This window comes from Schistocerca americana, chromosome 8 (assembly GCF_021461395.2).
Source record: "Schistocerca americana isolate TAMUIC-IGC-003095 chromosome 8, iqSchAmer2.1, whole genome shotgun sequence".
Taxonomy (NCBI): Eukaryota; Metazoa; Arthropoda; class Insecta; order Orthoptera; family Acrididae; genus Schistocerca; species Schistocerca americana.
Window position 1 is genome coordinate 374514642 of NC_060126.1, and position 24485 is coordinate 374539126.

General features: G+C 43.7%; 1 protein-coding gene across 3 annotated transcripts in view; it reads right to left on the reverse strand.

Annotated features, from left to right (window-relative positions):
* The window catches only part of LOC124545370 (prolactin-releasing peptide receptor-like), an 835248-nt gene that overhangs the window by 319288 nt on the left and 491475 nt on the right, over positions 1 to 24485 (reverse strand). For all 3 annotated transcript variants that reach the window (XR_006967612.1, XM_047124280.1, XM_047124281.1), the window contains one exon: positions 20530 to 20729. Coding sequence is in view for 2 of the 3 variants with exons in the window: in XM_047124280.1 (XP_046980236.1) it covers positions 20530 to 20729 (200 nt within the window). In the remaining variant the exon portion in view is untranslated. The remainder of the gene's footprint in view (positions 1 to 20529; positions 20730 to 24485) is intronic.

Here is a 24485-nt window from a genome sequence, read left to right on the forward strand (position 1 = left end):
GGCGAAGCTTATATATTCAAGAGTCCCTCTTGCCGTAACAAACTAAACCTGAAGTTCGCCAACATGTTGTAGTAATACAAGGTATTGGAAATTCAGGTCAAAAAACGTGTGTCTTGAAGCACACCGTTTGCAGACGAGCAAGATTCCCCCCACCAAATTGTCACTTCATCTTGATGTTGGATGTGTACACACCTATTAGACTTCCGATAAGAGAACGATTTTTATTTACAATTTAGAAAAACCTACCTCCTGCAAAAACAATGGCCCTTTTTTTCCAGCAGTTTCAGTACAGCACAGAGGTTTCCGCACACAGTCGCTTTCGTCAATATTTATAGGACTATTACGGATAATACAGATTAAGATTTACAAAACCATCTTTGTGCAACTGTACTTTACATCACCGAAACGCATGAATGGACGCGTATCACTTGAAGAAACCTACAATGGAATGTAAGAAGAATCTTTGCAACTGTTGAACATGGAGGAGAATAGAGACTGAATATAACAAAGAGTTATGGTGTGATGGGTGAAAATCGGATTATAAGCATGTTTAAAAGCAAGGCTCCGAACAGAGGTACGGGACTAACCACAGTAAACACGTTGCCTTGGAAGACTAAGACTGTGCTGGTGAAATGATGAATTACATTAACTAAGTACACTGTTCATCAGAATTCTGAGAAGAAATTAGTAAGGCATATTCAAGAGGATATCAGATTAACGTTTATGATTTGGGTGGACATTGTAGAAAGATTCCTACATCTACACTCCTGGAAATTGATATAAGAACACTGTGAATTCATTGTCCCAGGAAGGGGAAACTTTATTGAGACATTCCTGGGGTCAGATACATCACATGATCACACTGACAGAACCACAGGCACATAGACACAGGCAACAGAGCATGCACAATGTCGGCACTAGTACAGTGTATATCCACCTTTCGCAGCAATGCAGGCTGCTATTCTCCCATGGAGATGATCGTAGAGATGATGGATGTAGTCCTGTGGAACGGCTTGCCATGCCATTTCCACCTGGCGCCTCAGTTGGACCAGCGTTCGTGCTGGACGTGCAGACCGCGTGAGACGACGCTTCATCCAGTCCCAAACATGCTCAATGGGGTCAGATCCGGAGATCTTGCTGGCCAGGGTAGTTGACTTACACCTTCTAGAGCACGTTGGGTGGCACGGGATACATGCGGACGTGCATTGTCCTGTTGGAACAGCAAGTTCCCTTGCCGGTCTAGGAATGGTAGAACGATGGGTTCGATGACGGTTTGGATGTACCGTGCACTATTCAGTGTCCCCTCGACGATCACCAGTGGTGTACGGCCAGTGTAGGAGATCGCTCCCCACACCATGATGCCGGGTGTTGGCCCTGTGTGCCTCGGTCGTATGCAGTCCTGATTGTGGCGCTCACCTGCACGGCGCCAAACACGCATACGACCATCATTGGCACCAAGGCAGAAGCGACTCTCATCGCTGAAGACGACACGTCTCCATTCGTCCCTCCATTCACGCCTGTCGCGACACCACTGGAGGCGGGCTGCACGATGTTGGGGCGTGAGCGGAAGACGGCCTAACGGTGTGCGGGACCGTATCCCAGCTTCATGGAGACGGTTGCGAATGGTCCTCGCCGATACCCCAGGAGCAACAGTGTCCCTAATTTGCTGGGAAGTGGCGGTGCGGTCCCCTACGGCACTGCGTAGGATCCTACGGTCTTGGCGTGCATCCGTGCGTCGCTGCGGTCCGGTCCCAGGTCGACGGGCACGTGCACCTTCCGCCGACCACTGGCGACAACATCGATGTACTGTGGAGACCTCACGCCCCACGTGTTGAGCAATTCGGCGGTACGTCCACCCGGCCTCCCGCATGCCCACTATACGCCCTCGCTCAAAGTCCGTCAACTGCACATACGGTTCACGTCCACGCTGTCGTGGCATGCTACCAGTGTTAAAGACTGCGATGGAGCTCCGTATGCCACGGCAAACTGGCTGACACTGACGGCGGCGGTGCACAAATGCTGCGCAGCTAGCGCCATTCGACGGCCAACATCGCGGTTCCTGGTGTGTCCGCTGTGCCGTGCGTGTGATCATTGCTTGTACAGCCCTCTCTCAGTGTCCGGAGCAAGTATGGTGGGTCTGACACACCGGTGTCAATGTGTTCTTTTTTCCATTTCCAGGAGTGTATAAAGGGTACATGTTCGGCGCTCATAGGAATATTCTGTTGCTACAGATCAAGGAACCATCTGATGTCAGTACTCATAGGTTGAAAGCACTCAGTCTGCAGTCCGCTGACAAAAACGGAAGTCGTTATGTTCAGTGTGCTGCAACACGTCCAATCCTGCAGAAATTTGATTTAGTATTAAACTCAGTTTTCACCTGTAACGGTCGTCGCCTGGTTCTATTATTTCCAGGATTTCCAAAGTCCAAGAGTCACTAATATTCAATGCTTTGCTCGAAAGGTACGTAAATTCACAAAAATTTCTCCCTCAGTTTAAGGTGGATATTGAATACTAGCAGATATCACTTGGCTAGGATGGCCTTCTCTACCTGTGCTACTCTGGTTTTTACGTTCCCCTTGCTTCATCCGTCACGCAGTGCTTTATTTCGAAGACAGCCCAATTCTTAAGCATAGTCTACTTTGTGATACTCTACTTTCTGCTAATTCTCATTACTTTTGTATTTCTTCAGTTTACTGACGAGCCGCACTCTTCACAATACATTCAGTGCGTGAATTATCAAGCCGAGAGCTAGAACGGTGGCAAGAGGAACAAGACTTTTGGTCAGGTGATTACAGGGTTATAAATACAAAATCAAATGGGGGTAATGAAGGAGTAGGATTAATAATGAATAAAAAAAATAGGAGTGCGGGTTAGCTACTACAAACAGCATAGCGAACGCATTATTGTGGCCAAGATAAAGCCCATGCTTACTACAGTAGTCCAAGTTTAAATGCCAACTAGCTCTGCAGATGATGAAGAAATTGATGAAATGTGTGACGAGATAAAAGAAATTATTCAGGTAGTGAAGGGAGACGAAAATTTAATAGTCATGGGTGACTGGAATTCGTCAGTAGGAAAAGGGAGAGAAGGAAACATAGTAGGTGAATATGGATTGGGGGAAGGAATGAGAGAGGAAGGCGCCTTGTAGAATTTTGCACAGAGCATAACTTAATCATAGCTAACACTTGGTTCAAGAATCATAAAAGTAGGTTGTATACATGGAAGAATCCTGGAGATACTAAAAGGTATCAGATAGATTATATAATGGTAAGACAGATATTTAGGAACCAGGTTTCAAATTGTAAGACATTTCCTGGGGCAGATGTGGATTCTGACCACAATCTATTGGTTATGAACTACAGATTGAAACTGAAGAAACTGCAAAAAGGTGGGAATTTAAGGAGATGGGACCTGGATAAACTGAAAGAACCAGAGGTTGTACAGAGTTTCAGGGAGAGCATAAGGGAACAATTGACAGGAATGGGGGAAAGAAATACAGTAGAAGAAGAATGGGTAGCTCTGAGGGATGAAGTAGTGAAGGCAGCAGACGATCAACTAGGTAAAAAGATGAGGGCTAATAGAAATCCTTGGGTAACAGAAGAAATATTGAATTTAATTGATGAAAGGGGAAAATATAAAAATCAGTAAATGAAGCAGGCAAAAAGGAATACAAACGTCTCAAAAATGATATCGACAGGAAGTGCAAAATGGCTAAGCAGGGATGGCTAGAGGACAAATGTAAGGATGTAGAGGCTTGTCTCACTAGGGGTAAGATAGATACTGCCTACAGGAAAATTAAAAAGACATTTGGAGAGAAGAGAACCACTTGTATGAATATCAAGAGCTCAGATGGCAACCCAGTTCTAAGCAAAGAAGGGAAGGCAGAAAGGTGGAAGGAGTATATAGAGGGTTTATACAAGGGCGATGTACTTGAGGACAATATTATGGAAATGGAAGAGGATATAGATGAAGACGAAATGGGAGATAAGATACTGCGTGAAGAGTTTGACAGAGCACTGAAAGACTGAGTCGAAACAAGGCCCCGGGAGTAGACAACATTCCATTAGAACTACTGATGGCCTCGGGAGAGCCAGTCATAACAAAACTCTACCATCTGGTGAGCACGATGTATGAGACAGGCGAAATACCCTCGGACTTCAAGAAGAATATAATAATTCCAATCCCAAAGAAAGCAGGTGTTGACAGATGTGAAAATTACCGAACTATCAGTTTAATAAGTCACAGCTGCAAAATTCTAACGCGAATTCTTTACAGAAGAATGGAAAAACTGGTAGACACCGACCTCGGGGAAGATCAGTTTGGATTCCGTAGAAATGTTGGAACACGTGAGGCAATACTGACCTTACGACTTATCTTAGAAGAAGGATTAAGAAAAGGCAAACCTACGTTTCTAGCATTTGTAGACTTAGAGAAAGCTTTTGACAATGTTAACTGGAATACTCTCTTTCAAATTCTGAAGGTGGCAGGGGTAAAATACAGGGAGCAAAAGGCTATTTACAATTTGTACAGAAACCAGTTGGCAGTTATAAGAGTCGAGGGGCATGAAAGGGAAGCAGTTGTTGGGAAAGGAGTGAGACAGGGTTGTAGCCTTACCCCGATGTTATTCAATCTGTATATTGAGCAAGCAGTAAAGGAAACAAAAGAAAAATTCGGAGTAGGTATTAAATTTCATGGAGAAGAAATAAAAACTTTGAGGTTCGCCGATGACATTGTAATTCTGTCAGAGACAGCAAAGGACTTGGAAGAGCAGTTGAACGGAATAGACATTGTCTTGAAAGGAGGATATAAGATGAACATCAACAAAAGCAAAACGAGGATAATGGAGTGTAGTCAAATTAAGTCAGGTGATGCTGAGGGAATTAGATTAGGAAATGAGACACTTAAAGTAGTAAAGGAGTTTTGCTATTTAGGGAGTAAAATAACCGATGATGGTCGAAGTAGAGAGGATATAAAATGTAGACTGGCAATGGCAAGGAAAGCGTTTCTCAAGAAGAGAAATTGGTTAACATCGAGTATAGATTTAAGTGTCAGGAAGTCGTTTCTGAAAGTATTTGTATGGAGTGTAGCCATGTATGAAAGTGAAACATGGACGATAACTAGTTTGGACAAGAAGAGAGTAGAAGCTTTCGACATATGGTGCTACAGAAGAATGCTGAAGATAAGGTGGGTAGATCACGTAACTAATGAGGAGGTATTGAATAGGATTGGGGAGAAGAGAAGTTTGTGGCACAACTTGACTAGAAGAAGGGATCGGTTGGTAGGACATGTTTTGAGGCATCAAGGGATCACCAATTTAGCATTGGAGGGCACCGTGGAGGGTAAAAATCGTAGAGGGAGACCAAGAGATGAATACACTAAGCAGATTCAGAAGTATGTAGGTTGCAGTAGGTACTGGAAGATGAAGAAGCTTGCACAGGATAGAGTAGCATGGAGAGCTGCATCAAACCAGTCTCAGGACTGAAGACCACAACAACAACAACAACGAGCTAGAACGGAGTCATAAATATCAGTTTCTCGTGGAAATAGGTTCGTCACAGCAGCCTTTTTGTTCGTACAGGCAGTGATGATTGCGTGGAGCAAGTGAGTCAAAGAGGGTGACTGATAGGTAGGTACTGTAGCGCTCATTATGATCACAGCATGGGATGACACCCATGTTGTCCAAATGTCCATAAAACCTATACTGACGGTACGATTTCTCGGAGCGTACATCGGAATCCAACAGTGCACACAGTGTGATTTATCGGAGCCAAGTGGTGCCGACAGGAACCAGCAAACACACTTATTGGCTGCTGAGGCCAAGAAGACACGAACTACATCCCCATTAGCACTCGTGAGCATTCTTACGAGACCCTACCAACAGATTAATGTCGGGCTGATCAACTTTCTCGTTAACTTCGAATTCCTCACCACCCTACAGCGGCATCTCCATTACCTAGTCAGCCGGCTGGCCTACTCATAGCATGGCACTTAGACCCAACTCATCTGACCAGATATCGAGTCCAACAAATGTCACCGTCCATGTGGAACTTTGTGAGTTTAAAATTTCGTCCGCAACATGAGTTCGTAGTCTTTACAGCCGAAGTCCATTTCAATAAAATTCTTCTAGGTCTTTGATTATGTCTTATGTGTAAAATTCGAAATTTTCTTGGCGAATCAACTGTTCAAAAAGATTTGGGGCTTGCAGCCGGTCGTCGTAAACTTCATTGCACGATATTTCGGCTGGACAACTGCCAGTCATCTTCAGGTGAGCCGAACGAGAACTGAAGTAAACGTTCTCCGCTCCGTCTTATGTAGTGCGCTGATGGTACTGCCGCGCATGCGTTGCAGTCGCGGAGACAGAAGGACCACGCCGCCCAGCGACAGCGCCCTCGCTGGTGGAAGTGCAGTACTCAGCTGCCGTCGGTATTGTCGCTGGTCGCAGCTGTCGAAGTCTTCTGGCGTCTTCGTCTCGAACAAATTTCGGAGGTGACGGGATTCCACGCGTTATTCAGTTGGTAACCACTGTCACGGTTCATCAGATTTCCCACGATGCGTATTTCCACGGATCTTTGATAATGGAGTCCCAAAAAGTTGTTGCTGTGGCCAAAATCGAAGTTTTATCGTAGTCCATTGAATTTCCGTTGGAAATACAACGTTCCGCAACTTAGACTTACTGGGTTGGAATAGGCGAGTGCAACGTTGATGTTCCGTACAACGCTCTTCCATTGTACGCGTTGTCTGTCGTATATAGGCCATACCACATTGACATAGTATTTTGTAAATGCCCGCCTTCCGCAGTAACAAATCATCATTCACCAATCCCAGCAAATCCGAAATCTTAGAAGGTGGACGAAAAACCACTTTCACATGAAAATTATTAAGAATCGTCGCTATTTTGAAGGAGATATTTGCAACGAAGGGAAGAAAAGCTAGGGACTCGGCTGCGGGGTCTCCTATCCACTTCCCGATTCCCGGCTCTAGTTGAGAAGGCCCTGTTATTTTGCCGGGTCGAGTATCCACTGTCTCTGAACACCGTCTTTAAATGTGTAAGTTCCTTAGGAAAATTCTCTGCCCTGTACACAAGGGTTTTAAGTACACACATGGTTTGGGATGGATGATGGCAACTTGAAGATTGCAAGCCCAAATCAGTGAGAGTAGTCTTACGATAAACAGAATGTCCCACAGAGCCGTCACTCTTCCGTTTAACCAAAACATCCAGGAATGGAAGTCAACCATCTTTCTCTAGTTCCATAGAAAATCGAATATTCTTATGGATGGAGTTAAGATGATGGAAAAACTCAATTAACTTTTCTTCTCTGTGGAGCCATAATGATCACAGTCTGTCACTGTGCACTGAACAACAAGATGGCGAACAAACGCTACGAATAATGGTTTGGGGAGTCATTCGTTTTACTGCCGCATGTTGAGGGGAATCGGCGGAGTAACAACTACAGTAAGGAAGTATTAGATCTCTCCATCAGAAAAAATTAAAATGTCGATTTATGTTGGATACTGCAATGCTAGAAGCAAGGAATGAGTATCTTCTTTTTTTAGAAAAATGGTAATTTCATCAGATTCCATAGCACTTATGTGTCACGCACCGTGCATGACTGGTACATGTTTGGTCGACAATTTGTTCTTCACGATCATATAGCAACCATTGCTATAGGTATGTGGACTCAATGAAAGACATACTGGGGGAGATTCACCAGGAACGTACTCATGCATTGTCTGACGTTTACATCCCGTGACTGCGTCACAAGGGGTGTTTATATTGTACTGAAATATCATAATCTAAGACATAAACAGCTCCGGAATCATTTCCGCACTGGCATGTACCTAATTTGTTGAAGGACGTTCAAGCATAAATAGCGAATGGTCCTCGCCGATACCCCAGGAGCAACAGTGTCCCTAATTTGCTGGGAAGTGGCGGTGCGGTCCCCTACGGCACTGCGTAGGATCCTACGGTCTTGGCGTGCATCCGTGCGTCGCTGCGGTCCGGTCCCAGGTCGACGGGCACGTGCACCTTCCGCCGACCACTGGCGACAACATCGATGTACTGTGGAGACCTCACGACCCACGTGTTGAGCAATTCGGCGGCACGTCCACCCGGCCTCCCGCATGCCCACTATACGCCCTCGCTCAAAGTCCGTCAACTGCACATACGGTTCACGTCCACGCTGTCGCGGCATGCTACCAGTGTTAAAGACTGCGATGGAGCTCCGTATGCCACGGCAAACTGGCTGACACTGACGGCGGCGGTGCACAAATGCTGCGCAGCTAGCGCCATTCGACGGCCAACACCGCGGTTCCTGGTGTGTCCGCTGTGCCGTGCGTGTGATCATTGCTTGTACAGCCCTCTCTCAGTGTCCGGAGCAAGTATGGTGGGTCTGACACACCGGTGTCAATGTGTTCTTTTTTCCATTTCCAGGAGTGTAAATCACAATTTGGAATTTGCAGTCTCGCCGGAGTTGTCGGAACCTATATTTGCCCTGAAAGGCGTCTGATGAAGGCTGTTTATCAGTTTAGTTTTGTTTGTCTTCAGCTTCGGAATTCTCGTCACTCTGTCATTTGTTGATAGAGCCTCCCTTTGAGAACAACAGCCCGCATCTCGTGGTCGTGCGGTAGCGTTCTCGCTTCCCACGCCCGGGTTCCCGGGTTCGATTTCCGGCGGGGTCAGGGATTTTCTCTGCCTCGTGATGGCTGGGTGTTGTGTGATGTCCTTAGGTTAGTTAGGTTTAAGTAGTTCTAAGTTCTAGGGGACTGATGACCATAGATGTTAAGTCCCATAGTGCTCAGAGCCATTTGAACCATTTTGAGAACAACAGGTATTCTGACAAAGGCTTTCACTGTTAAATCATCACAAATAAAATTGTAAACGGAAAAGCGCCAGATTGATAGCAGAGAGATACTGTAGAAATAGTGCAGACTCTTGTCTTGTGTGCCGGCCGCTGTGGCCGTGCGGTTCTAGGCGCTTCAGTCTGGAACCACGCTGCTGCTACCGTCGCAGGTTCGATACTTGCCTCGGGCGTGAATGTGTGTGATTGCCATAGGTTAGTTAGGTTTAAGTTGTTCTAAGTCCAGGGGACTGATGACCTCAGATGTTAAGTCCCATAGTGCTTGGAGCCATGCTTTTGACTTTGTGTACCAGATTCGTTCTCATATTATACTGAATTTTTCATACATTTGTGTTTTACGAATTCTCTGTCTTATTATTTCCTTTGTTCACAAATTCTACCACGTATACCTTACCTACATATTTGAATATTAGGGATGTGTTTCATACAAAACACGTCCCATATGTTTATTCTGCAACATCTTTAGGGCTCCTACAGAGATAGCATTTATTTTCCATAAGAAATTTTTGGCAATCCAGATACACTATCGGGAATGAATTTATTGGAGTTATACAGGGTGGCCCATTAATCGTGACCGGGCCATATAATGCGTCAAACGAAAACACCACGAAGAACTAAACTTGTCTACCTTGAAGGAGGAAACCAGATGGCGCTATGGTTGGCCCGCTAGATGGCGCTACCATAGGTCAAACGGAAATCAACTGCGTTTGTTTTTTTTAAACAGGAACCCCCATTTTTTATAACATATTCGTGTAGTACGTAAAGAAATATGAATGTTTTAGTTGGACCACTTTTTTCGCTTTGTGATAGATGGCACTGTAATAGTCACAAACATATGGCTCCCAATTTCAGACGAACAGTTGGTAACAGGTAGGTTTCTTAAATTAAAATACAGAACGTAGGTACGTTTGAACACTTTATTTCGGTTGTTCCAATCTGATACATATACCTTTGTGAACTTATCATTTCTGAGAACGCATGCTGATCCAGTGTGATTACCTGTAAATACCATATTAATGCAATAAATGCTCAAAATGATGTCTGTCAACCTCAATGCATTTGGCAATACGTGTAACGACAATTCTCTCAACAGCGAGAAGCTCGCCTTCCGTAATGTTCGCACATGTATTGACAATGCGCTGACGCATGTTGTCAGGCGTTGTCGGTGGATCACGATGGCAAATATCCTTCAACATTCCCCACAGAAAGGAATCCGGTGACGTCAGATCCGGTGAACGTGCGGGCCAAGGTCTGGTGCTTCGACGACCAATTCACCTGTCATGAAATATGCTATTCAATACCGCTTCAACCGCACGTGAGCTATGTGCTGGACATCTATCATGTTGGAAGTACATCGCCACTCTGTCATGCAGTGAAACATGTTGTAATAACATCGGTAGAACATTACGTTGGAAATCAGCATCCAATGCACCATTTACACTGCCATAGATAAAATGGAGGCCAGTTATCCTTCCTCCCATAATGCCGCACCATACATTAACCCGCCAAGGTCACTGATATTCCACTTGTCGCAGTTATCGTGGATTTTCCGTTGCCCAATAGTGCATATTATGTCGGTTTACGTTACCGCTATTGGCGAATGACGCTTCGTTGCTAAATAGAATGCGCGCAAAAAATCTGTCATCGTCCCGTAATTTCTCTTGTGCCCAGTGGCAGAACTGTACACGACGTTCAAAGTCGTCCCCATGCAATTCCTGGTGCATAGAAATATGGTACGGGTGCAGTCGATGTTGATGTAACATTCTCAACACCGACGTTTTTGAGATTCCCGATCTTGCGCGATTTGTCTGCTGCTGATGTGCGGATTAACCGTTGGGCATTTTGATCACAATAGCCATACATATCGACCTTTTCCGCAATTGGTAAACGGTCCATTTTAACAGGGGTAATGTTTCATGAAGCAAATATCATCCACAGTGGCGGAATGTTACGTGATACCACGTACTTATACGTTTGTGACTATTACAGTGCCATCTATCACAAAGCGAAAAAAGCGATCCAACTAAAACATTCATATTTCTTTACGTACTACTCGAATATGTAACAAAAATGGGGGTTCCTATTTTAAAAAAAAACAAAAACAGTTGATATCCGTTTGACCTATACAGCGCCATTTGGCGGGCCAACCATAGCGCCATCTGGTTTCCCCCTTCAAGCTAGACGAGTTTCGTTCTTTGTAGTGTTTTCGTTTGATGCTTATTTCGTGAGATATTTGACCCGGTCACTATCAATCGACCACCCTGTACGGCAACGGAGGCGCTATCATCGTAAATTATTATTCGTCATACAGGGTCACTATTAACACGTTAATAGGTAGTGTAGCCCCCCCCCCCCCCCCATGAACCATGGATCTTGTCGTTATTAGCGAGGCTTGCTTGCCTCAGCGATACAGATAGCCACGCCGTACGTGCAACCAAAATGGTAGGGTAACTATTGAGTGGCCAGACTTTTCAGTAGTTGCAGGGGTAACAGTCTGGATGATTGACTGATCTCCCCTTGCAACATTAACCAAAACGGTCTTGCTGTGTTGGTACTGCGAACAGCTAAAAGCAAGGAGAAACTACAGCCATAATTTTTCCCGAGGGCATGCAGCTTTACTGTGTGGTTAAATGACGATTGTGTACTCTTGGGTGCAGGTAAAATAGTCCCCCATTCGCATATTCGGGCGAGGACTGGTCAGCAGGATGTCGTTATCAGGAGAAACAAAACCGGCTTTCTACGGGTCGGAGCGCGGTATGTCAGATCGCTAATCGGGCAAGTACGTTAGAATTTTTAAAAAGGGAAATGGATAGGTTAAACTTAGATATAGCGGGAATTAGTGAAGTTTGATGGCAGGAGGAACAACACTTCTGGTGAGGTGAATACCGGGTTATAAATACGAAATAAAATAAGAGTAATGCAGGAGTAGGTTTAATAATCAATAAAAAAAATAGGAGCGGGGAAAGCTACTACGAACAGTATAGTGAACGCTTTATTGTAGCCAAGATAGACACGAAACCCACGCCTACCATGTTAGTACAAGTTTACAAGCCAACTAGCTTCGCGGATGAGGAAGAGATTGAACAAATGTACGATATGAGAAAAGAAATTGTTCAGATACTTACGGGAGACGAAAATTTAATTGTCACGGTGGACTGGAATTCTGTAGTAGAAAAAGGAATAGAAGGGAAAATAGTAGAAGAATATGGACTGTGGGTAAGAAATGAAACAGGAAGCCCTCTGGTGGAATTTTGCACAGAGCATAAGTTAATCATAGGTAACACTTGGTTTAACAATCATGAAAGACGGTTGTATACGAGGAAGAAACCTGGAGACAGTGGAAGGTTTGAGATAGATTATGTAATGTTAAGAGGAACTCTGACCACAATTTACTGGTTATGAACTGTAGATTATAACTGAGGAAACGGCAAAAAGGTAGAAATTTAAGGATATGGGACCTGGATAAACTGAAAGAACCAGAGGTTGTAGAGAGTTTCAGAGAGAGCATTAGGGGCCGATTGGTATAGGTATCTTTGAGAGATGAAATAGTAAAGGCAGCAGAGGATCAAGTAGGTAAAAAGACGAGGACTAGTAGGAAACCTTGGGTACCATGTATGGAAGTGTAAAATTGACGATAAATAGTTCGGCAAGAAGAGAATAAATGCTTTCGCAATGTGGTGCTACAGAAGAACGCTGAAATTTAGGTGGGTAGATCACGTACCTAATGAGGAAACACGGAAGAGAATTGGGAAGAAGAGGAATTTATGGCACAATTTGACTAGAAGAAGGGGTCGGTTATTAGAACACATTCTGAGGCATCAAGGGATCACCAGTTTAGTATTGGAGGGAAGCGTGGAGAGTAAAAGCCGTAGACGAAGACCAAGAGATGAATACATTAAGGAGATTCAGAAGGCTGTAGGTTGCAGTACTTACAGAGATGAAGGAGCTTGCATAGGACAGAGTAGTATGGAGAGCGGCATCAAATCAGTCTCTGGACTGAAGACAACAACAACAGATTGTATTGGGAATACATGGCAAAACTTTTGACCTTGCAGAAATGGAGCCTGTAAGGCCCGATTTTGACACACATGAGGACTCGTGATACGAGGTTTGTAGTCAATGTTCTAGTTCAATTCTGGACTGTGTTACCTCCAAGTAATTTCGTATTGAGTCTCTGCGGGTATATTTCAGGGCATAAACCGGGTACATAATTTCGTCTGATCTCTTGCAGCCTTGAAAGCTTTCTCTGGGTATCCAACTGTAGGGGTGGTCGAGCACAACAACCAGTGCAGGCATAACAATCACTTGAATATGTGAGTCCGTACAGTGCTGTAGTCATAGTGAAACTGCGTTTAGGTGTAACACGAATACCCCTCGAGTTGTGCATACTTATCTGAAGGAAGCAGTATATCACTCTGTTTTGCAATTACGTTGTGTATGAATCTGAGATTCTCTGATCTAAGGTAACTTCTCACTTCACATAATTGTAAAAATTGCATACGAAGTTAGGTTTTTTAACTTAACTGTGTTGAAACAGTGGATAATTATCGACAAATTCCCATGTCAACTATTGCTTCATCGCAGGTCAGGTCAATACTAACTAGAAATAACTTTTGTGGAATGGTGTATAGGCGGGCATAATGCTCAGAGAGTGGCCAGTATCCCTGATTTGAAATAAAGTTTTCTTCTTCTGTTTTTATCGATACTTTTGTGAACAGATATTGACTAATGACAGCAGATAGGTGTTCAGTGGGTTTCAGTTATTTATATCCCAAAATAAGAAAAGGCAATTTATGACCATCACAAGTACATAGAGACAAGATTTTTTCGGCGTAACAATATAGGATCTTCGGTATTCAGCGTTTGAAATAGGCGAGAGAATAATGTTACTCATAATTTTAATATGGAGACGAGAATGGCTAGAGAGGTGTGGATTACTATTTCAAGAAAAATGTTTGCAGCACTGAGACCTAAAGAATGATCCAAATGGGACGGAAATCGATAGCTGTGATGTATATGTACAGATAAAGAAGTGATTGCAATTTGAGAAAAAAGTTGGATGATATATTGAAGAGATAGAGCTTCGCGATTTCAGCAAGTAAATAGCTTGTTGGTCGGCATCTGGCCCTTATGCAAGCACTTATTCGGCTTGGAACTGTCTGACAGAGAGGTTGGATGACTTCCTGAGGGACATCGTGCCAAATTATGTCCAATTGGAGGTTTATATCGTTAAAATCCCGAAATGGTGGGAGGACCTAGCGTATAATGCTCCAAATGTTCTCAGTTGGGGGGAGATTCGGCGATCTTGCTGGCCAAGCTAGGATTTGGCAAGAACGAATAGAATCCTCAACGTGTGAGGGTGGACATCATCTTGCAGAAACTGAAGCCCAGGATGGCTTGCCACGAAGAGCAACGAAATGGGGTGTACAATATTGTCGATCTTTCGCTGTTAGGCTCGCCCTGGTTCTACACACCCTGGCCCTACGCATTCCCCTGCCGTACAACGCTGTGCTCCATCTGCACAGTTTCGGTTATTTTTTCCCACGTTCGATATCAATATATGATACCAGCAGAGCTTCGTAGTTCAAGAAAGCCGTTTTTGCTTTACCAGAGAACAACAGATATCTTCCGTGGTCCGGTCATCCTGTGTAATGTTGCTTCCTAAAACGAAAATTAAACTACTTCCACAACACCGTCGTCGTGGGAGGTGGCGCCGTGATTGGTACAATGGATTTGCATTCAGTAGGTAGACAGTTCAATTCCACGTCCGGCCTTACAGATATGGTCTTCTGTAGTTTCCCTAAATCGCCAAAGGCAAATCTGTGAGTGGTTCGTGTGATAGATCACGGCCGATCTCACTCACCATCTTTGTTACAGTCTTTAATAACATCGATGTATGTTGCACATTAAACTCCAGTCTTAAACATACAAGACACCATATGCTCACTAAAGATAGCCAGTGACTTTTCAAAACTTAATGACACTGAACGAACAGTAATAGGCCACAAGGCTACTAAAATTATACAGAAACACATAACCACAAAAGCAACAAAAACAAACAACTTTGAAATAAATGTACTCCAGACAATCAATAAGAAACTACAAAACCGTAATGCCCTAGCAGTAAAATCTGATAAAGGTTCCACAACAGTTAATATGTTTAAGGATGATTATATACAAAAAACACTCGAATTCTTTGCAAACAACCACACACTGGAAGTCTAAGTTGACCCCACACCAACGTTTCAAGCTAAAATAAGAAAATGCCTCAACAACAGTACGAGACCTTATTGTGATGAACCCAACAGCCCCCAGACTCAGAGCACAACCAAAAGTCCATAAAACCAACACACCTATGAGGCCTATTGTGAACTCAATTAATAGCCCAGACTACAAATTAATGAGAGAACTAAATGACATACTTGTAGACAAATACACATTTGAAAAATCATATCCATAAGGAACAACTATGAAGTTATTAACAGTTTCAAAGATTTGACAGTACCACCTCAAGCCAAGCTTCTATCCCAAGATATTGTTAACCTTTACAGCAGTATACCTGTAGATGAAACAGTTGAGAAAATAAGAATGAACCAATTGAGAAACAAGACAATGAGCAAACCAGAAGTCATAGAACTTATAGATGTACTTAATCTATTGCTCTCACATAATCACTTCTCTTTTAACAATAAAATTTACAAGCAGGACCAAGGACTAGCAATGAGAAGTCCTCTCAGTGGCCTATTAGCTGAAATATTTACCAACCATATAGTAAATTGATGGAACAGTGGATGAAGTGATAAACCTTTCTAACAAATTCAACAGCCTACATAAAAAAATTCAATTCACTCTTGAACAGGGAGAAGACAACACCATACTTTTTCTTGATATAAAAATATCAAAACAGAACCAAAAGGTAGCTTTCAATGTTTACAGAAAACCTAATGGCATTGACACCACTATACCAAACTCCTCAACACATCCCTCCTCCCACAAAAAAGCTTCTTATAGATCAATGTTGTACAAAGCACAGAAATTTCCACTTCAACATACAGAACTCCCACAAGAAATAGAAACCATAACATATACACCAATAATCAATGGATATGACCCTTCTCTAAATAATACCATGTCACAACAGATAAAAAATAAACTGAACAAACAACATCAAACTACACTCACAACTGACAGGGCCCCAGCAATCAAATATGTAAAAATGCAAAATCTTGGAATAGTATCTGACAAATTAGCAAGACTATTCAAAAACACAGAAGTAAAAATTAGCTTCAGCAACAACAACAACCAAAGTAGGGAGCTTATTGACAATATATAACCACCAGATACAAGTCGTGATGCATCTGGCATTTGCAAAATTACCTACAGCCAATGTAATAAATATTATATCAGCCAAACAGCAGAAATTTCAGAACCCGATTCAAAGAACATTTTGACTGCTACAGGCTTGATAAATGTAACAAATCAGCAGTAGCAACTCACATTAAAGACACAGGCCACCTTTTGAAAATCGAAGACAGCCTCGAAATTTTACACAAAATAGGAAAAAGTAAAAGAATGGATATCATGGAAGAAATGGAAATTTTCATACATAACACAACGAATGGAGATAACATTCTAAATGAAATAACCGTATTCAAATACTCAAAATTCTTCAACAGTCTTAAGCCAGTTCTAACTCAATAGATTCACGAAAGGCTAATGTAAATAATAGACTAGAACCAAGAATATCGATACAAAAACTCAATAATCGATACAGACTCACATGCTACAGTCCGCCATCTTGCGTTGTGTGTATAACATCGAAGCAATTTGTGCAGTGGCATTCAGTGACAAAATATAATGCGCAATAGTGTAATGTCAATTGACCAGTGATACAAGTGTAGCAACAAGAGGATTTAACTGTAAGTGATCAACTGTCATATAAAAGCCTTTCACACTATTTTCGTAACACATAATTGATGCAAATCTATCTGCATCCTATACAGGCTGTGATATACATAACCAACAACAAAGGAGTAAACCAGCAGAAGACATCACAGACTTCGATTTCTAGATATACACTGCCCCCCTCCTTCCCCCCCAAATGACACACCAGCAGCTACAGCAAAAACAATGTTTTCCAGATTAATCTAGTTTAAAACTGTTTAAGTAACATTTCTCGATGTATGTATGTATGTAAGTGTGTACAAACGCTTGAAAATGAACAAAACATGTTCGAAACGCGTTGCATTATGTTAGATTAAGCATAAAGTAAAAAGTGACTGGTAGCAGAAACTTGAAATAAATAATAATCTGGATCTGTTTGATGATAAGGCAGTAGTGGACGGGGAAGTGCAATCGTTGAGTAACCGTAGCAGGATGCAACATGACTTAACGGAATTTCTGCTTGGTTTGACGAATGAAAACTTGTTACAAATGTAGAAAAACGTTAGTTGATGAAGATTAAGAAAAAATATTATAATTGTCGAATTGACTATTGGTGGTGCTTGACACAGTCAAGACGATTAAATACCTAGATAAAACGTTGCGAAGCAAAATGAAATGGATCGAGCACGAGATATCGATGGCAGAAAAGGTGAATGAACGAATTAATTATCTGGGAACAAACTGTAGATCATATACGCGTATAGAAGGCTGGTGCGACCCAATCTTGAATACTGCTCGAGTGTTTCGAATGCCTAATGGATTACACGAAGACGTCAAAGTAACTCAGACATAGGCTGCAAAATTTGTGACCGGCTGATTCGATCAGTAAACGAGTACTACGGCAATTTTTCATGAAATCATACGGGAAAGCTTGGTCAAAAGATACTTTCTTTTCCCGAAACATTTAAGATAATTTAGTGAACCAGAATTTGTGACATATTAAATAGCGATTGTGCTGCCACAAACATATCTCATGCAGAGCATATACACTATGTGATTAAAAGTATCCGGACACCTGGCTGAAAATATCTTAGAAGTTTGTGGCGTCCTCCATCGATAATGCTGGAATTCGGTATGGTGTTGGCCCACCCTTAGCCTTGATGACATCTACCACTGTCGCAGGCATACGTTCAGTCAGGTGCCGGAACGTTTCTTGGGGAATGGCAGCCATTCTTTACGAAGTGCTGCACTGAGGAGAGGTATCGATGTAGGTCGGTGTGGCCTGGCATAAAATGGGCGTTCCATAACATACCAAAGACGTTCTATAGGATTCATGTCAGGACTCTGTGCAAGCCAGTCCATTACAGGGATGTTATTGTCGTGTAACCACTCAGCCACAGGCCGTACATTATGAACAGGTGCTCGATCATGTTGAAAGATGCAATCACATCCCCTGAATTGCTCTTCAACAGTGAGAACCAAGAAGGTGCTTTAAATATCAAGGTAGGCCGGTGCTGTATTAGTGCCACGCAAAACCGCAATGGGTGCAAGCCGCCTCCATGAAAAACACGACCACGCCATAACACCAACACCTCCGAATTTTACTGCTGGCACAACACACGTTGGCAGACTCTGATTAGTCACTCTACACAACGTTTTTCCACTGTTCAATCGTCCAATGTTCGCGATCCTTACACCAAGCGAGGCGTCGTTTGGCATTTACCGGCGTGATGTGTGACTTATGAACAGCCACTCGGCCATGAAATCCAAGTTTTCTCACCTCCCTCCTAACTGCCATAGTACTTGCAGAGGATCGTGATGCAGTTTGTAATTCCTGTGTGATGGTCTGGACAGATGTCTACCTATTACACATTACGACTCTCTTCAACTGTCGGCGGTCTCTGTCAGTCAACACACGAGGTAGGCATGTACGCTTTTGTGATTTACGTGTCCCTTCGGTTTCCACTTCGCTATCACATCCGAGAGAGTGGACCTAGGGATGTTTAGGAGTGTGTAAATCTCACGTACAGACGTATGACACAAGTGACACCCAATCACCTGACCACGGTCAAAGTTCGTGACTTCCGCGGAGCTCCCCATTCTGGTCTTTCACGATGCCTAACGAATAGGGAGGTCGCTGATACGGAGTACTTGGAAGTTTGATGGCAGCACAATACACCTAATGTGAAAAACGTATGTTTTTGGGGGTGTCCGGATACTTTCGTTCATATATTGTAGATAGACATTTTTCTCTTCCTCTATTTTGGTGTGAATCAGGAACGGAAAGGACTGGGAGCGGTACAATGCACCCTCCGCCATGCACCGTTTGATGGCTTGCGGTGTATGCACCCACATAGAAAAAGGGAGAAATAAATCCATACGTGATATACGTCGACTCACACTCAGGGGAGAGTCCACGACACAAATAAAAATTATGCTTACTGCCATTCAGCAACGGAAGGAATGACTAGAGATTGTTTTGTAAAGGATATCAAAATTTAAAATCAGTTTGGATTCCGTAGAAATGTAGGAACACGTGAGGCAATACTGATCCTACGACTTATCTTAGAAGAAACTTTAAGGAAAGGCAAACCTATGTTTCTAGCATTTGTAGACTTAGGGAAACCTTTTGACAATGTTGACTGGAATACGCTCTTTCAAATTCTGAAGGTGGCAGGGGTAAAATACAGGAAGCGAAAAGCTATTTACAATTTGTACAGAAACCAGATGGCAGTTATAAGAGTCGAGGGGCATGAAAGGGAAGCAGTGGTTGGGAAGGAAGTGAGACAGGGTTGTAGGCTCTCCCCGATGTTATTCAATCTGTATATTGAGCAAGCAGCAAAGGAAATAAACGAAAAATTCGGAGTAGGTATTAAAATCCATGGAGATGAAATAAAAACTTTGAGGTTCGCCGATGACATTGTAATACTATCAGAGACAGCAAAGGACTTGGAAGAGCAGTTGAACTGAATGGACAGTGTCTTGAAAGGAGGGTATAAGATGAACATCAACAAAAGCAAAACGAGGATAATGGAATGTAGTCGAATTAAGTCGGGTGATGCTGAGGGAATTAAATTAGAAAATGAGACACTTAAAGTAGTAATGGAGTTTTGCTATTTGGGGAACAAAATAACTGATGATGGTCGAAGTAGAGAGGATATAAAATGTAGACTGGAAATGGCAAGGAAAGCGATTCTGAAGAAGAGAAATTTGTTAACATCGAGTATTGATTGAAGTGTCAGGAAGTCGTTTCTGAAAGTATTTGTATGGAGTGTAGGCACGTATGGAAGTGAAACATGGACGATGAATAGTTTAGACAAGAAGAGAATAGAAGCTTTCGAAATGTGGTGCTACAGAAGAATGCTGAAGATTAGATGGGTAGATCACACAACTAATGAGGAGGTATTGAACAGAATTGGGGAGAATAGGTATTTGTGGCACAACTTGACTAAAAGAAGGGATCGGTTGGTAGGACATGTTCTGAGGCATCAAGGGATCACCAATTTAGTACTGGAGGGCAGCGTGGAGGGTAAAAATCGTAGAGGGAGACCAAGAGATGAATACGCTAAGCAGATTCAGAAGGATGTAGGCTGCAGTAGGCACTGAGAGATGAAGAAGCTTGCACAGGATAGATTAGCATGGAGAGCTGCTTCAAACCAGTCTCAGGACTAAAGACCACAACAACAACAACAACATCAAAATTCATACGACACAAAATGTAGTTATTTTGGGCAAGCACTGGTGCGGAAGAAAGAGAAAGTAGCGGTGGTACAGACGGTGAACCTACCTGGAAGGGGATGGCGAAGAGGCCGATGACGATGTCGGCGAGCGCCAGGTTGGCGATGAAGCAGTTGGTGACGTTCTGCATGCGGCGCGACGTGGCCACGATCCACATGACGAGCGCGTTGCCCACCACGGCCAGCACCGAGATGGAGCCGTAGCACAGCGACAGCAGCGCCACCACAGCCGCCGGCACGTCGTAGATGCCTGCGCAGTCCGCACCCACACGTCCCTTAGTACTGCGCAGTCCATATTGCTGTTGTGTTAACCTTCTCGGCCCTCGTATGGAACATACGACGGGGCGACAAAGGTCATGGTACAGAGATATGTATACGTACAATGTCGGTAGAATCGCTTATACAAGGTATATGATGGCAGTGCATTGTCGGAGCTGTCATTTGCACTCAAGTGATCCACCTGAAAACCATGTATGGATTGTCTGTTCTTTCCTACGTGTCCGAAGGATGAGACACCATTTTGATCCAGCAGGCCAGGTGCGCTAAGACTCAAGGGAATCACAGACATTTCTTGGTTGTCAGTGGGCATTGACTTAAGTCAATGGGGAAGACTGAAAATCTGTACCGGATGGGGGGATTCGAACCTGTGTCTCATGCTTACTTGGCAGATGCTCTGAACACTAAGCCACCTCGACACAGTGTTCATTATAGTTACATGGACTACCCTGGCATCATATCGGATCTAAAATCTCAGCCTATCCACACACACTACTAATGTAGAGCCCCTTACCCACTATTCTTATTACTCGCAGCATTTCGTCGATTTCAATAAAGGTTCGAGCCTGGTGTGCATCCGCACTGAGGAGATCCCTGAAGGAACACATACTACATACACTACTGGCCATTAAAATTGCTACACCAAGAAGAAATGCAGATGATAAACGGGTATTGGACAAATATATTATACTAGAACTGACATGTGATTACATTATCACGCAGTTTGGGTGCATAGATACTGAGAAATCAGTACCCGGAACAACCATCTCTGGCCGTAATAACGACATTGATACGCCTGGGCATTGAGTCAAACAGAGCTTGTATGGCGTGTACAGGTACAGCTGCCCATGAAGCTTCAACACGATACCACAGTTCCTCAAGAGTAGTGACTATCGTATTGTGACGAGCCGGTTGCTCGGCCACCATTGACCAAACGTTTTCAATTGGTGAGAGATCTGGAGAATGCAGTCGAACATTTTCTGTATCCAGAATGGCCCGTACAGGACCTGCAACATGCGGTCGTGCATTATGCTGCTGAAATGTAGGGTTTCGCAGGGATCGAATGAAGGGTAAGGCCAGGGGTCGTAACACATCTGAAATGTAACGTCCACTGTTCAAAGTGCCATCAATGCAAACAAGAGGTGACCGAGACGTGTAACCAATGGCACCGCATACCATCACGCAGGGTGATATGCCAGTATGGCGATGACGAATACACGCTTCCAATGTGCGTTCACCACGGTCTCGGCAATCACGGATGCGACCATCATGATGCTGCGAACAGAACCTGGATTCATGCGAAAAAATGACGCTTTGCCATTCGTGCACCCAGGTTCGTCGTTGAGTACACCATCGCAGGCGCTCCTGTCTGTGATGCAGCGTCAAGGGTAACAGCACCAATGGTCTCCGAGCTTATAGTCCATCCTGCTGCAAACGTCGTCGAACTGTTCGTGCAGATGGTTGTTGTCTTGCAAACGTCCCCATGTGTTGACTCAGGGATCGAGACGTGGCTGCACGATCCGTTACAGCCATGCGGATAAGATGCCTGTCATCTCGGCTCTTAGTGATACGAGGCCGTTGGGATCAAACACGGCGTTCCGTGTTACCCTCCTCAGTCTGGAACCGCACGGCGGCTACGGTCGCAGGTTCGAATCCTGCCTCGGGTATAGGTGTGTGTGATGTCCTTAGGTTAGTTAGGTTTAAGTAGTTCTAAGTTCTAGGGGACTGATGACCTCAGATGTTTAGTCCCATAGTGCTCAGAGCCATTTGAACCATTTTGTTACCCTCCGGAACCCACCGATTCCATATTCTGCTAACAGTCATTGGTTCTTGACCAACGCGAGCAGCAGTGTCACGATATGATAAACCGCAATCGCGATGGGCTACGATCCGACCTTTATCAAAGTCGGAAACGTGATGGTACGCATTTCTCCTCCTTACACAAGGCATGACAACAACGTTTCACGGGGCAATGTCGGTCAACTGCTGTTTGTGTATGAGAAATCGGTTGGAAACTTTCCTCACATCAGCACGTTGTAGGTGTCGCCACCGGCGTCAACCTTGTGTGAATGCTCTGAAAAGCTAACCATTTGCATATCACAGCATATTCTTCCTGTCGGTTAAATTTCGCGTCTGTAACACGTCATATTCGTGGTGTAGCAATTTTAATAGCCAGTAGTGTATATATACAGGGTGACTAACTATTACCACCCACAATAGCTCCGAGAGTTTGACAGTAGCTGAAAAGATTGTGGGACAGAGGTTGCATGGGACAATGGGGGCCATAATATGACGTTGGTTCTTTGATGTTAGGTAAGGTCGAGTCAGAGACATGAAGGTCAACTTTATTTTTTTTAATGGGATACTATAGTTTGGTATTCATTTTTTGATGGCGGCTATCGAGACGAATCCAGTGATGTGTAACAGTAAGGTCTTTGAAGGTCAAAAAGGTGGCATTAACGTTCATTTAAAGAAAGTGCCGAAGTGATGACCATTGGTATTAATGCAGTGCTGCAATCTTCTTATCATGAATTGAGTGGTATTCCTTAACACTTCGGCACTTATCGAAACAATTTTCAACTCAGAGCCGGTACCCCCATGAGATATTTTATCCGACCTTTTCCCTACTGTATGTAACGTTTTAATAGTGATAACCACATTGGTATGATCGCTTACAGCTTTCGAAAACTGATGCCTGTCATCTTGCTCACTCGCAAGATAGAGGCTAAATTTGATGAAAATTTCCGAGTGTGGCCCATAGCAAGGTAACCTGTTAGCTAAATCATAAAAACTTCTATGAACTGTACAGCATTGTGCTACTTGTCCTTCTTCAACGTGGGTTGCCTCTACGGCGCGTTTATTGTATCGTCCTCAGTAGCTAATTGCTGAATTAATTCTACACCTTTGAAACCCTTTACAGTAAACCTCTCATTACGGGACTGTCGGTAATGCCACAGTCTCCCGACGCTGGGTATCAGGGCATCTACGATGGCTTATTCCAAAGTCTTTTGCAGGACACGTCCTCTGCGGATCTCAGTTATGTATCATGACAATGGACGCTATGGGATCAGGTCACATAAATTGATAGCCTCAAAGTACTGTTATTATTATTCATCAAATAGAACCCTGTAATATACACCTTACAAAAAAGCCACACCTACTATAATACACATCACAAAAAGTTTTGCATCACCCCGGTTCCCACAATCTCTGAAGATAGACATTGACTGTGAATATTGTGTCACAGACACAGTCCCCTTGATTGTTAAGAGGTGTCACTAAACCCGCCCAAAGATGTAAACAACCATGCATGAGCAGCGCCTGTTAGACACAGAGGGTCCGACAGCCGATCAGTTCCAGTCATTCCACCAGGAAGGAGGTAGACGGCTCGTAATATCTGAGGTTCAACCATGCCTAGACGGTCAATACCGCGGTTATATCGCGTCCGCATAGTTACTTTGTGCCAGGAAGGTCTCTCAAGAAGGGAAGTGTCCAAGCGTCTAGGAATGAATCAAAGTGAGGTTGTTCGGACATGGAGGGGGTACAGAGAGACAGGAACTGTCGATGACATACCTCGCTCAGGGCGCCCAAGGGCTACTACTGCAGTGGATGACCGCTACTTACGGATTTTAGCTCGGAGCAACACCGTCGGCAAGGCCACCTTGCATGATACAGGCAACTTCACTCCCGACGTCCATGGCGAGGCACATCTTTGCAACCACGACACCAT